Source organism: Poromitra crassiceps (genome assembly GCF_964638095.1).
Source record: "Poromitra crassiceps genome assembly, chromosome: 3".
In the NCBI taxonomy this organism is placed as follows: Eukaryota; Metazoa; Chordata; class Actinopteri; order Beryciformes; family Melamphaidae; genus Poromitra; species Poromitra crassiceps.
In genome coordinates this window covers 53,891,597-53,906,596 of record NC_139625.1, presented here as the reverse complement: position 1 = coordinate 53,906,596, position 15,000 = coordinate 53,891,597, and the positions used below count along the sequence as shown (strand labels likewise).

The 15,000-nt window shown below is 46.3% G+C and overlaps 1 protein-coding gene across 1 annotated transcript in view; it reads right to left on the bottom strand.

Annotated features, from left to right (window-relative positions):
• fndc3ba (fibronectin type III domain containing 3Ba) overlaps nt 1–15,000 on the bottom strand; it is a gene marked incomplete at its 3' end in the record, with an annotated part of 198,165 nt that overhangs the window by 52,647 nt on the left and 130,518 nt on the right. The window contains exons 8-13 of the mRNA XM_083632422.1: nt 11,555–11,613; nt 8,632–8,783; nt 8,264–8,323; nt 6,999–7,137; nt 3,712–3,765; nt 2,878–3,002 (exon numbers count right to left, since the gene is read on the bottom strand). Coding sequence (XP_083488548.1) covers nt 2,878–3,002; nt 3,712–3,765; nt 6,999–7,137; nt 8,264–8,323; nt 8,632–8,783; nt 11,555–11,613 — 589 coding nt within the window. The remainder of the gene's footprint in view (nt 1–2,877; nt 3,003–3,711; nt 3,766–6,998; nt 7,138–8,263; nt 8,324–8,631; nt 8,784–11,554; nt 11,614–15,000) is intronic.

The following is a 15,000-nucleotide window of genomic DNA, read 5'->3' as shown; positions in this document are numbered from 1 at the left end:
GCAATTTTTGGTTTTTACTTCAAATGCAGGTACAATTGATTGGCTGGATTCTTGGGATCATTGCTTTTTAGAGAGAAGAGAGAGGATGTGCGCTATGCATTCCCAATTCAGCAGAGGTGGCACCTTTTAGAGAAGCGGAATGGACGGGGAGGGGGGGCAGGGGGGCCTCCCGGGGAAGAAGGTAAGTGGGTAGAGAGTATAGGGAGGGACAGCTGTTGAAGAAGGTAAGTGGGTAGAGAGTATAGGGAGGGACAGCTGTTGAAGAAGGTAAGTGGGTAGAGAGTATTGGGAGGGAGAGCTGTTGAAGAAGGTAAGTGGGTAGAGAGTATAGGGAGGGACAGCTGTTGAAGAAGGTAAGTGGGTAGAGAGTATTGGGAGGGACAGCTGTTGAAGAAGGTAAGTGGGTAGAGAGTATTGGGAGGGACAGCTGTTGAAGAAGGTAAGTGGGTAGAGAGTATAGGGAGGGACAGCTGTTGAAGAAGGTAAGTGGGTAGAGAGTATAGGGAGGGACAGCTGTTGAAGAAGGTAAGTGGGTAGAGAGTATAGGGAGGGACAGCTGTTGAAGAAGGTAAGTGGGTAGAGAGTATTGGGAGGGACAGCTGTTGAAGAAGGTAAGTGGGTATAGAGTATTGGGAGGGACAGCTGTTGAAGAAGGTAAGTGGGTAGAGAGTATAGGGAGGGACAGCTGTTGAAGAAGGTAAGTGGGTAGAGAGTATAGGGAGGGACAGCTGTTGAAGAAGGTAAGTGGGTAGAGAGTATTGGGAGGGAGAGCTGTTGCGGAGGGAAAACAGAATATATAGCTACTGTAGCGTGTCAGAAGTCAGACCAGAGAGGACAGAGGACAGAGGACAGAGGACAGAAGCTAATTTGCGAGAAGTTGCAGGAGGGAACCAATTTTAATGTATAATCAGCTGCAGAGGTCTGCGGGGTCGACTGAGAGTACGAGAAAAATGGCAGATAACAGAAGGCGCGTGTGTATGTGAGTCCCCTCCCTGTCTCTCTCTATCTCTCTCTCCATCACGTCCTCTCCTCTCCCTGTCTCTGTCTCTCCCTCCATCATGGCCTCTCCTCACCCTGTCTCTCTCCATCACGTCCTCTGCTCTCCCTGTCTCTGTCTCTCCCTCCATCATGGCCTCTCCTCTCCCTGTCTCCCTCCATCATGTCCTCTCCTCTCCCTGTCTCTCTCTGTCTCTCTCCATCATGTCCTCTCCTCTCCCTGTCTCTCTCTGTCTCTCCCTCCATCACATCCTCTCCTCTCCCTGTCTCTCTCTCCATCACATCCTCTCCTCTCCCTGTCTCTCTCTCCATCATGTCATCTCCTCTCCCTGTCTCTCTCTATCTCTCTCTCCATCATGTCCTCTCCTCTCCCTGTCTCTGTCTCTCCCTCCATCACGGCCTCTCCTCTCCCTGTCTCTCTCTGTCTCTCCCTCCATCACGTCCTCTCCTCTCCCTGTCACCCTTCATCACGTCCTCTCCTCTCAATTCAATTCAATTCAATTCAATTCAATTCAAAGAGGCTTTATTGGCATGACCATAGTGAATTACAGTATTGCCAAAGCACATTGTACATGGTAGTACAGACATACACGTCCTCTCATCTCCCTGTCACCCTAACAACCGCAGGGGAGAAGCTCCGCACCGTACTGACGACGAGGAGACCAGAGCAATGAGGAGACGGGGGGCAAATGAGAACGACGGGAGTCACGTCACATTCAGGCTAATAGCCGCAGATGGCACTGTGCGCGGTTTGTGCACATCTGTCCATCACCACCGCACCACCACCATCTGTCCATCACCGTGCGGTTTGTGCACATCTGTCCATCACCGTGGGGTTTAACAAATATGCTTTATCAAGAGTCAACATCTGGTGCACCCTTTTTTCAGAAACAGTGATACATTTGAATGAACCTGTGTCGCTATACAAGGGAGTATGTTTCTCACATGGATCCCTAGAAGAAAGGTTTAGAACCTATGTTCAAGTAATGTTTTCAACTGTGTGAGTCTAGCATGTACTGTATGTACTGTAGTGGTGTACGGTGGTGAGCCAGGCAGAAGGGACAGTAAGGTGGATGGAGGAGGAGGATCTGAGGGAGCGGGTAGAGGTGGCAGTGTGAAGGAGGTCAGACAGATGAGGAGGGGCGAGGTTGTGGATGGCTTTGAATGTGTGCAGGAGGATTTTGAAATCTATGCGGAATTTGACCGGGAGCCAGTGGAGTTGCTGTAGGACAGGGGTAATGTGATGGAAAGAGGGGGTTTTGGAGATGATGCGGGCGGCTGAGTTCTGGACCAGTTGGAGCTTATGGAGGGATTTCTGAGGGAGGGAGTTACAATAATCGATGCGGGAAGTGACAAGGCTGTGCACAAGAATAGAGGTGGTGTGGGGGGTGAGGGAAGATGTTGCATAGGTGGAAATAAGCAGACCGGGTGATATTATTGATGTGAGACTTGAAGGAAAGTGAGCTGTCGAGGATGACACCCAGACTCTTGACCTGAGGGGAGGGGGAAACTAAGGAGCTGTCAATTGAGAGTGAAAAACTGTCAACTTTGGATAGTGTGGATTTAGAACCAATTAAAAGGATTTCTGTTTTATCACTGTTTAATTTGAGGAAGTTTGAGGTGAACCAGGATTTTATTTCAGAGAGGCAATTGGTGAGGGAGGAGGGAGGGAGGGTGGAATTTGGTTTAGTGGAAAGGTAGAGCTGGGTGTCATCCGCGAAGCAGTGGAAAAGGATGTTAAATTTACGGAAGATAAGGCCAAGAGGGAGGAGGTAAGTGATGAAAAGAAAGGGTATGTATGTATGCATGCATGCATGCATGTATGTATGTATGTACGTACAGTATGTATGTATGTATGTATGTATATGTGACATCACCTACCTGGTGCCTATGTCATTGTGCGCAGCCACTCTGAAGGTGTAGCCACTGGCGGGGAACAGTCGTGTCAGCTTATAGTGTCTCTGGCTCCCGAAGGAACATTCTCTGAAAACACTGTTCTTCTTTCCCTGCAGAGGAGAGGAGAGGAGAGGAGAAGAGAGGGGAGGATAAGGGAGGAGAGGAGAGGAGAAGAGAAGAGAGGAGAGGAGAAGAGAGGAGAGAAGAGGAAAAGAGAGGGGAGGAGAGGAGAGGAGAGAAGAGGAGAGGAGAAGAGAGGGGAGGAGAAGAGAGGAGAGGAGAAGAGAGGAGAGAAGAGGAGAAGAGAGGAGAGAAGAGGAGAAGAGAGGAGAGAAGAAGGGAGGAGAGGAGAGGAGAGGAGAAGAGAAGAGAGGAGAAGAGAGGAGAGAAGAGAGGGAAGGAGATGAGAGAAGAGGGGAGGAGAGGAGAGGAGAAGGGAGGAGAGGAGAGGAGAAGGGAGGAGAGAAGAGAAGAGGGGAGCAGAGGAGAATAAGATTGATTGCAAAATAAATATTGAGTGAAAGTAATAAAATTGATCAAGGAAGAAAAGCATGACAGAGGGAAAATGGGACGAATGTAGAGAGAGAAGGGAATCATGAGAGGATGGACACACATTGATTAAAGGCCTCATTCACAGGATCATTACCTCTTGTAGTTTGAGAAGAAGTTGAATGTTGACAACCTTTAAGTGCAGTCAGTGAGAAGTATAGCATGACAGATGATGAGAGAGAGAGGGGGGGTAGAGAGAGAGAGAGAGAGAGAGAGAGAGAGAGAGAGAGAGAGAGAGAGAGAGAGAGAGAGAGAGAGAGAGAGACATACCTCGTCCCACTCCAGCAGGTAGTTTGTGATTTTGGATCCGTTGTCGCCTGGAGGCTGTGAGCGGCGGCAGGCGGACGGAGCGAGGGAGCCAACAGGCAGAGAGAGAGAGAGAGAGAGAGAGATGGACAGATTAGCCAGGGAGGGATAGAAGAGCGTGACATGGGCGTGTTTTCACCAGCGGGCTCATATCCTGTGTGGGTGACTGATGGTGGTGATTAGCAGTGACACAGAGTGTGAGAGTGGGTAAAAAGGGCGTGGAGCAGATAAGGTCAGAGGAGACAGTGATGTGGCCTCAGGTGCTCTGCGCTGCCGCAGGAATGCCTCTCTGTCCTCGGTGCTGCAGGCTGTTACATAAACAAGGCAAAACACAACCTGTTCTGTTGACTTCTGTCAAAGAATTTCAGGTTTTTTGCCAAATAAATCAATGACTACGTTTACAGTACATGCACACAATATTCCGGTTTTTGCCCTTATTCGGAAAATGACAATATTCGGACTAAATGAATAATCCACTAATATTCCCGTTTACATGCAGCCGTAGCTCGCCCTCCCCGACACATGAGGGAGGTGGGGAGAGAGAGAGATACAGGTAGGCTGAGTTTTTCTGTTACAAATAAACAGAGCAGTGCTATTCTTACCAGCATCGCCTGGTCCATTTCAGGAGCTTGCTGCTGGGAAGTTTGGCGTTGCGATATTTGCACATCCAAGTCTTTCATAAAAAGTAGGCTAGTAGCCTACGTTATTACCTCGCAGGCTCGCAAGCATTTGGGACTTCCGTGGGCACCGCTCTCTCTTTAAATATCTCTCTCTTTAAATCGATGTTTCTCATCTCCTCCCGATCAGAAATGTGGGCTTTTCTTTTCATATGCCAGAGATGATGGATTATTATGATTATATCGCCTGTCCTAGCGCTTTCTAGCACACATCAGCTGACCGCAAACAGCCAACATGCGTCGCAAACTGCAGTAAAAACCCTGATTGAGATGCATATTCCGAATGCGCTGTATACATGATCAAAGAATCCTCCTAAAACCCGAATAATACTGGAAAAGCCCACATGTCTTAATCGGAAAATGCTAAATTCGGAAAAAGGCCAAATTCGGAAATTGCAACTGGAATATGTTGTTTACATGACCCTTATCAAATTCAGAATATTGTCATTTTCCGAATAATAGTGGAATATTGTGTGCATGTAAACGTAGTCAGTGTCCTTATAAAGTGTGAGAAGAAGCCACAGCGCTGTGCCCTACAGCCCCATCAGATCCACATCCTGAGTCTCAGGGGCACTTTACATGAGGACGGTTTCCTATGGTGACGGGGAATTATTTTAGTGCCTCCCTTTTAGACGGCGACGGCGAATTCGCGCTTAGGAAACGACACATTTTGAAACCACCCTCCAGAGTGGAATTGTTTGAGACGCTTCCCGCTGAGGGCTCCATGTAATCGCTTTGGAATGGCACATTTCAGAAACTCTGACGTGCCTGCACACGCGACACACGCGATTACGCCATAGCCGTGCGCAAGTTGGCAACCATTTTCAAAATAAAACGTCAGTATGAATGAAGTTTGGCAACATTCAGAATTAAGCTACACTGCGGCCAACTTCAGTTACATGTTCATAACGTTACTGCTGCGAGGAGCCGATGGCTGTACCCGGTCGGCATTTAACGTTAGTTACAAAAGCACGTCGACAGTGTTTTCTCACTGCCAGTAGCCTACAGTAGGGTTTGACAGATAGCACACTCAGCGCTCCCGGTCCTCGCTGCTCGTTAAAGATTTCCAATAGGCGTTATTCTGATAAACTGGTCACATATATGTTACATTCTCACCCGACAAATATTAAAACTTTAAAACAGTTTGGGGGTTTTTTTAGCTTGAAAAAAGCTTTTTGGCAAGTCTAAATGCCTGCGGAAGGCGGACTCTACTTCCGTGTTTAAAAACCGAAAAGACGATTACGAAATTACGTCATGCAGAAGCGTCCTTGTATGGGCAAAGAATAAGGTGATCACACTGCCACCTAGCGACCTGGCATGTACATTACGGCGTTTTAAAAATTCAACAGCGCTCATGTAAACAGGAAGAAGGTGTGAAGGAAAAGGTGTGAAGGAAACGCTATTGTGTCGTTTCTTCCAGAAACTGTCCTCGTGTAAAGGGCCCCTTATACAGTGGCAGCCCTTCAGGATTGCCACTCCCAGCCGGCTGCCATCGAGAAGAACGGCACGGGCAATACCAGCCCAAACAGACTTGTATGCGCCCCCCAAAACGGACTGAGTTCACTTCATGTTTAAGGAACATGTCGTCGTGCCAGGCTCACCTGGTAGCACGCATACCACGAAGGCTCGGCCCTTCGCGCGGCCGACCCGGGTTCGAATCCGACCTGCGGTCCTTTGCCGCATGTCATCCCATCTCTCTCTCCCCGCCTTTCCTGTCCCTCCTACCTGTTGTACATTTAAACTACACCAGATTCTATCTCTCTCCTTCGCTCCCTCTCTCTCTTCACACATTCTCATCCAAGCTGAAGATTCAAGATCTTTATTGTCACGCCGTTGTACGAGTACGCACGTGTGAAATTCTTATGCTGTCGGCTCCGTTACAGACAAGGTGGAGTAGGTAAATAGTGCAAAATCACAGCAAACAACAAATATGGCAATAAGGCAACAAGCGACTCCAGAAACTAGTATAAACAGTCCATGGTATAAACAGAACTACTACTCGTCCGTGGTGTCTGCAGCTGTCCGTCTGAAGTAAGAACACCTATATGGTTTATTAAAAGGTTGAATTGGTTTAAGTTATGTTATCTTAAGTTCAGTTTAAGTTCAGTTCCTGTTTCATCTTTGTTGAATCTGCACAGATCTGGATGGGCCCTCTCATGGACCTGTCATGCATCAGCCGGCTATTCAAGGTGGCTGCATCTGTAGATCTAGAGCTGAACAATTCATCTTTCAATATGAACTTCTGAATTTCCAATCACAGAGGGTGCAATTCCTTGCTTAAGAGAGGAGCCTTTTTTCTTGTATTTATTTTTTGTTTTTATACAAAAACCACAAACCAGTTCTATGACAAGAAAATTACTTGTGATATCATCAATCACAATTTAAATCGTAATCACACTATTCTCTCAAATAATGTGTGTGTGTGTGTGTGTGTGTGTGTGTGTGTATGTGTGTGTGTGTGTGTGTGTGTGTGTGTGTGTGTGTGTGTGTGTGTGTGTGTGCGTGTGCGTGTGCGTGTGTGTGTGTGTGTGTGTGTGTGTGTGTGCGTGTGTGTGTGTGTGTGTGTGTGTGTACCTTCCACTGTAGGGTGAGGGTGCTCTTGGTGCGGTGGGAGAGTTTCGGGGGGAAGGGGACGTCTGGCACGCTGCTGTGTGTGGTGAACGAGCCCACCTCAGAACACGGGCCTCTCGCCGAGTTACACAGCGCCGACACCCTGAAACACACACGCACGCACGCATGCACACACACACACATACACACACACAAACATAGACACATGCAAACAAACAACACATATTAAACATTTGAAAGCATGAGAGCATTCAAACATTCAGCTTCTCAGTCGTGACAGAATTCCACGAACAGGACATCTGAGTATCAAAATAATAAATCTAACTTAAAGACCCCCTAAAGTCCAAATTCAGTTTTTCCTTCATGTTCCTAGAGTTGGATGTCTGAGCTTCACTGTGCAGAATGATGTATGTGCAGAGTTTGACACTAGAAGACCGTTTCCACAATCGTTTCTCAGAGCTCACTGAAAAAAACATTTTCAACTAGCAAGATTCGTGACATCACAAATCTTGGAGCCAATCACTGTCCAGTATTCAGCAGTTAAAGCCACAACATATTCTCACTCCCAACTCGTCATACTGCAGATCGGTCAGGAACCCTTGTCGTCACTTTGTCACGAGTGAGAATGTGTTGAAAGCCCGTGTTGTATGCTGTGATTGGCTAGTTATGTTTTAGATGACTCTGATTGGTTGCTTTGGATTTTTAAATGAGGGTGAAAGAGGATTTTAACAAGATAATTTCACCTTTTTTGTGGGAAAAACTATCAGACACAAATTATTATTCAAGAAAGTATTTGATACACATCTTGAAAGATGGCTTTAGGGTCTTTAACATAAAAACAAATCATCATATGAATCAAAACAGAGATGGCACAGACACACACTGGTGTACATCATCTGGCATAAAATAATGTGCTCTAGTGTATATGTGCTTTTATTGTAGGTGTATCTGTTTTAGATACGTTCTGCATTAGTGTCATGCTATGCTTATATGTGCACTTGTTTTGTCTGCATGCCATTGTACTAACCAGTCTTTTATGTTTTATTGTATCTCCTGAGTCACTAGTAGTTTTATCTTTGTAACACATGCATTTTAATTTGTTTGAAAGTTTAGGCTACCTTTGCAACATCTGGCCAGGGACAGCAGATGGAAACTAGCCGTCCAGGCTAACTCCGACTCACTTACAGTTTATTGTTGATTGGTGTGCATTGTCCCTGAGAAATAAACTAATAAAATAAAATAAATAAAAGGAGGATCAAAGTTCTTACCGTACGTGGTAGTCTGTCGCTGGCCTTAGGTCTTTCAGATTGTACTCCAACTCCTCTCCACTGAAACACACACACACATGGTGTCATCATAACACACTAACTGTTGGCAGATCTTTATGTCCCATGGCCTAGAATATGACTATAATAGGACTATAATAGGACTATGAGTGCTTAAATGAATCATCGGCCACTTCTGACAAGAATAGCAGTATGTTATAACAAGACTGGTCTCCCAGACAAGACAGTGTTGGAGTGTGTGTGTTTACATATGATGTAGAGTATGCATTCTAACCTGTATATAAGTGTGTGTGTGTGTGTGTTTACATATGTAGAGGGTGTATCTTTGAGCTGGAAGGGTGTTTGCTAACCTGTATATGAGGCGGTACTTTCCGTCTCGTCCCTTGTCTGAGAGAGAGACCTCGTAGGAGCAGGAGACGGGCATGCCGTTAGTGTGCCTGTTCACCATCCCCGCCGGGGGGGCCCAGGACAGCCGCACAGCCCGCGCCTGCACAGTGGACACCTGTAACACACACACACACACACACACACACACACACACACACACACACACGCACACACACGCACACACACACAAAATGTGTTAGATACAGTGGCAAGAATGGTTCACTACGCACAAACCTCCCCTAATGTGCAATGTACTGTAGCTTTCTAATGTCATTCTATACTATTCTATTTTATTTTATTCTCTCAATGCTGTGTGATCCATCTTCTCTCTGTAACTGCTTCACTGTCATTCTGACTTTATGTGTGTGTGTTCATTCAACATTGCGTGGGCATATGTTTGTGTTTTTGACTTGCTGTGTGGAGCCATGTTTGCATTTGACGTGTGTGTGCGTGTGTGTGTACAGTAAGTGTGTGTGTGTGTGTGTGTGTGTATGTTTATGGGAGTTGTTGTTGCGGCACATGGGGGGAGTGTGTGAGCTGAGTTAGTGTGATTTAGCAGCACAGTCTGCCGCCATTCCAGACACCACATCCACTGAATAGTGGATGGATGTGTCCTGAGGGCTCATGCCTAGACTGTCTATGAGGAAGGGAGAGACAGACAGGAAAAGAAACAGAGAGCCACTGGCTACAGATATTACATTTACATTTGACCAGAACATTACGTGACATCACATCACTGCATCCCCATGCCTGAAAAAGCCTGTTACACAGCTTCAATGGCTATATTTATTTCAAGTCCATTTGGACGTTCTCACATTCTCCCTGTCCATCACTGGACACTGCACAGCTGTTAGATGGCTGTCCATCACTGGACACTGCACAGCTGTTAGATGGCTGTCCATCACTGGACACTGCACAGCTGCTAGATGGCTGGACATGATGCCAAGGGTGAGGAGAATTGCAATCACAATACGAGATAAGGACAACTTCCATCTGGCAGAAATGTCATTTTTGTACCTCTAAATTTCCTCACCTAATGAGCCCTGAAACGATGATGATGACAAGAGTCACACTGAAAAAAGTGTGGCAGGTAGCCAGGCGGAGAGAGAGAGAGAGAGAGAGAGAGAGAGAGAGGACAGGGGACATGTTAATGTCTGTGGGTTTGGTGCTCTCTGACCCTGAGTGATTATCTCGACATGATCAGGCTGATAGACTTGCTTTGCCATCTGAGCTGAGGATTACAGGGGGGAGAAGCTGCATCCATCTTCGCTTTGCCTCACCTAAGTACGTTCGCGCGCCCCAGAGGGAATTTATTATAACTGTCTGATTTAACCTTTGTCTTCCTCTCCCTCTCCCTCTCCCCCTCTCCCTCACTCTCTCACTCATATCTAATACAAGATAACATGCAGGCCATGTGAGGTGAAAGTGGGCTTAGCCAAGTCTTTCTTCAGCCCGAGTCATAGAGTCAAATGTGCTACAGGGAGAGCTTATCAGCAAATTAGACCTTTTCCTTTTGACTTCTCTCTCTCGCTTCCCCAAGCTGAATTTATTGGTGCACGACGGTTAACAATATAAGATTGACATTTTTACGTGAAAAGCTCTCTCTCTCTCTCTCTCTCTCTCTCTCTCTCTCTCTCTCTCTCTCTCTCTCTTTCTCTCTCTCTCCCTCTCTCTCTCTCTCTCTCTCTCTCTCTCTCTCTCTCTCTCTCTCTCTCTCTCTCTCTCTCTCTCTCTCTCTCTCTCTCGCTTGGCTTATCCCCCCCCCCCCCCCCCCCTTCTCTCTCTCTCATATCTACTCTGCCTCGCACGTCCTGCTGTATCTGTGTGCTAAATAGGTACATCCATCTTCATGAAGTCGCCGGTGCAGAGAGAAGTTAAAACGCTGTCGGACTCCCTCTGTCTTCCTTTCCCTCCTTCTGTATCTAGACATAATGCTATATACAAAAATTGTAAGGTGAAGGGAAATTGAGGCCGATATATCATATCTGACTGACAGTCTATGACACATCACAGTAAATACTGACACAAAGAAAACTCATAAGCCACTTGTTGTTTGGCTCCCTCGCTCCCCGCCTCTCCCTCTCATACAGTAGATGGTGCTGCTTCTCTTGTTATTGCTGAGACTGGGATGGAAACAGAATAGAAGCCATTTGAGGCCAGGAGAGCAGAGGTCAACAGCTATGTCCACCTCTTGTCTCCTCTCTGCGTGCCTCCACTCTCGCAGTCCGTCTCAACCCCCCTGCTATGACCCCACAGATCACAGCCGAGCCCATTTAAGCTGAGCAGAGCCATTGCTCTCCAACAGAACTGCCAGCTCAGACATGCACACTCCCCTTGGATGTGACAAATACAACAAGACACATCTTACACTGTCTGAGCTGAGAGCAGCACAGCAGGGAAGCGGCCAGGCTGAAACGTGATGCGGATGAGCATATGCTGCCCTCATGTGGCCAGGGCGAGGAGTGCTGACATTATGATTTACTCTGCCTATGATGGTCTGTCGGGGCTGAAAATGAGGGATATACTCTGTAGACAAGTCACTAAACACAGGTTTCTCAGTGTAAGCAAGCATTGATTTCTTTATGCCGTTCACAGAGGCATGCAGGATGGAAATGTGGGGGGGGGGGGCGGGAGTCGAATTATTATTTGCCAACTAAGCCTCTGCATCAGACAAGGAGGTGATTGATGATGGCTATGATTGTGTGAGGTTTGTGTGTGTGTGTGTGTGTGTGTGTGTGTGTGTGTGTGTGTGAGAGAGAGAGAGAGAGAGAGAGAGAGAGAGAGAGAGAGAGAGAGAGAGAGAGAGAGAGAGAGAGAGAGAGAGAGAGAGAGAGAGAAAGAGAGAGAGAGAGAGAGAGAGAGAGAGAGAGAGGTATGCATACCAACCTGTGGTTTGTCAATTGTAGACAGCATGTCTTGAACCCGCTTCCCCTCTGAGTCATGATCTGAGGAGAGAGAGAGAGAGAGACATTAGCGAGTCAGAGATTGTTCTGCAGTGGTTAGTCGCGCAAAAACTCAAAAAGAGTTAAAATTGAGTGGACAGAATCCGCCATGCATTACTTCAAGAGAACAACTCAGCGCTACTTTGCCGCTCCACTTCGTTTCTACTACTTTTTTCAAAGCGAGGTGGGTCGCAGATCTCGTTACTGCAGCAAATGTTCCCCACCTTCAGAAGGCAGCCAATCTTGTGCTCGCCATGTTTGCTTCCACATAGGGCTTAGGGGAAGAACAGAGAGGGGACACTGGGGGCATCTCTATAAGAACAGAGAGGGGACACTGGGGGCATCTCTATAAGAACAAAGAAGGGACACTGGGGGCATCTCTATAAGAACAAAGAAGGGACACTGGGGGCATCTCTATAAGAACAAAGAAGGGACACTGGGGGCATCTCTATAAGAACAGAGAAGGGACACTGGGGGCATCTCTATAAGAACAAAGAAGGGACACTGGGGGCATCAGAGAGGGGACACTGGGGGCATCTCTATCAGCTTTTAGGTGAAACTGGCTATACAAATATAATTTGCATACTGTGTGTGGATTGATAGATACTGTGTGTGGATAGATAGAATCAACTCCAACTCCCAACTCTTGCATTTGGTAAAAAAGAAAACTCAGAACCTCAGAGCCAACTTTCAAAAGAAAATTAGTGATTCTGGCAGAGATGCTGAGAACTGGGCTGATGATTGACGAGGAGAGGATTTTCAGCTCCCACAAGACTCGTTATTGTGATATCTACAATCTATAGCTGATTATGTTTGCTAGGTCAGCCAAGGTTTGCATCCAGATTTACAAACTGTGGGGTCAAAGAGTCAACTATCATGTCATGTCATGTCATGTCATGTCATGTCATGTAACTATAATGCATTTTGTCCCCCTAATCAGAAAGATTCAAGTTGACCCTGTTCTCAAATGTGTGGGATTCGACTAATTCTGAGCCTGGAATTCTTAAAAACTGTCATTTTTGTAGAGAAAAAAACACATCCAGAAATAGGCCTAAATAGTGTGTTATCTCATGGAGTCTGATGCAACATCAATTTCTCCAACAAACTCTCATCTCATCAACTCATGACGATGAGCGCATTTATGGGTACAGCTCTTGGAAAAAACAACATCATAAATTTATCGAATTACACAGAAAAGAAGTAGTCATGAATTCCTGACTTAGAGAAAGTAATCCGCGGATTGCCAGAAATATTGACTCATATCCACAGTGGCTATTCTGTTCTGTTTATAGACAGATAGATATTTTGAGTCATTCGTTCATAGAAACTATTATCTTTAACAGTATGTAGCATTTTTTTTAAATCAAATATTCCTTCACCTGCAAATCATTCAAAGTATCCCCCAGAGATGGGGACTTGAGACTTGACTTGAGACTTGTACGCAAAAGACTTTAGGTTATTAAGGAAATGTCTAGTAATAATAAGGTCAACTAATCAATGCTGTTACTGTATGCTAATAGATAAAGGAGTGAGGATAATACAGTACATGCTTTGAATCCCTTAGTTTTAGCTATGCAGTGTTCTAAGCAGACCGGATGGCATGCAGCAGATGATAGAACGCTCATCCGTAAAAGACTTGAGACTTGACTTGGACTTGCCCCTCAAAGACTTGAGACTTGACTTGGATTCTAGCTCAAAGACTTGGAACTTGACTTGGACTTGCAAAAAGTGAATTTGGGGCATCTCTGGTATCCACAAGGACCTTATAATATTATCAGTAGCATTATCACGATATTGAATATATTGCTATCGCATACTGTAGCAATTTGCTATGCGCTGCTGCTGCTTGTATTTCGAAATCTCTTCATAAGCTTTGTTTAGTTTAGTCTTGTCTTTTCCTTGTGTGCTCTTTCCCTCCACACGGCCCTAGATTCCCTCGTCAGTTTGCCTCATGTCTCTGCTCAGTTCCCACTTCACCAGCTATTAGTTACTTGCATTGACAGTTACTTGTGCCCAGAGCAATCTAGTAAGAGAGCGGCGCCAGCGGAGGTCCAAAATGCTTGACTCAGTAGCCAATGAACAGCCAGGAAGGGGGCTCGCGCTACGTTTTAATGCTAAAATAAAGCTGATAATATACAATTTGATTCTTTAAACGTCTGACCCTTTCAAAGTACATCACAGACGGTCCATTTTGCTGCAACTCGACAGCGCTGCTTAATCCAGAACCTTACTTCCGGGAACGTTTGTGAGGTAAAAAACTGGTCCATTGGAGTGAATGGAGATGTCGCAACTCTTCTATTATACTGCTCTGCCTGTGCCTATTTATTGTGCCAGTCTGTTTGTAACCCTTGTCATGTCATTGTGTTGTATTGCATGTAGCCTAGCCTCATGTCTAGTCATGTGATGTTTTATAATACCTGGGATTTTCTCTTTGTTTCCTGTACTGTATATTAATGACCTTGGAGCTCATGCTAACTGCCCAGTTCTTTGTTTTTGTTTTCTCCAAAGAAAGCCCTGTTACTGCTGCCAAAAGCAGGAAATGCATCACTTGTTGTTTGGCAGATTTGTCTGAGAAAGGCTTACCAGACTTCCCATAAAAGCTTGCATGGACGTGTAGGAATAACTTTTGTGTTATATTAATAGATGATCGAGAGAAGCACAATGGACATTTATTAAATGCAAATGTCACAGATTGTGAAATGAAAATATACAGTTGATTTCTCCGCTACTAAGGTCATGAGACATGACCATGCAATGTTGAAAGCCCTGTTGCTGCTGCCTAAAGCACAGAATGCATCACACTGGGTTTATCTCTCTCATCTCAGCTGACTGTGTAAGTGGATGCTGGACTGCCAGGCTGAGAGGAGATGGACAGCCGGGCTGAGAGGAGATGGACAGCCAGGCTGTGAGGAGATGGACAGCCAGGCTGTGAGGAGATGGACAGCCAGGCTGAGAGAGGAGATGGACAGCCAGGCTGAGAGAGGAGATGGACAGCCAGGCTGAGAGGAGATGGACAGCCAGGCTGAGAGAGGAGATGGACAGCCAGGCTGAGAGAGGAGATGGACAGCCAGGCTTAGAGGAGATGGACAGCCAGGCTTAGAGGAGATGGACAGCCAGGCTGAGAGGCTGAGAGGAGATGGACAGCCAGGCTTAGAGGAGATGGACAGCCAGGCTGAGAGGCTGAGAGGAGATGGGGGCTCCAGTGGTACAGCATGTCTGAGGAGGATTCAGTCGCTGAAGGCCAGAGAACTGGGGTTGTTAGGAGTGTGTGTGTGTGTGTGTGTGTGTGTGTGTGTGTGGGGGGGGGGGGGGTTCCCCCTTGTGATCCCCAAAGCAGAGATTTTTCCGAGCAGTGGAGGCCTGCTTTCTCCATCTGAGTCTGACCACTGT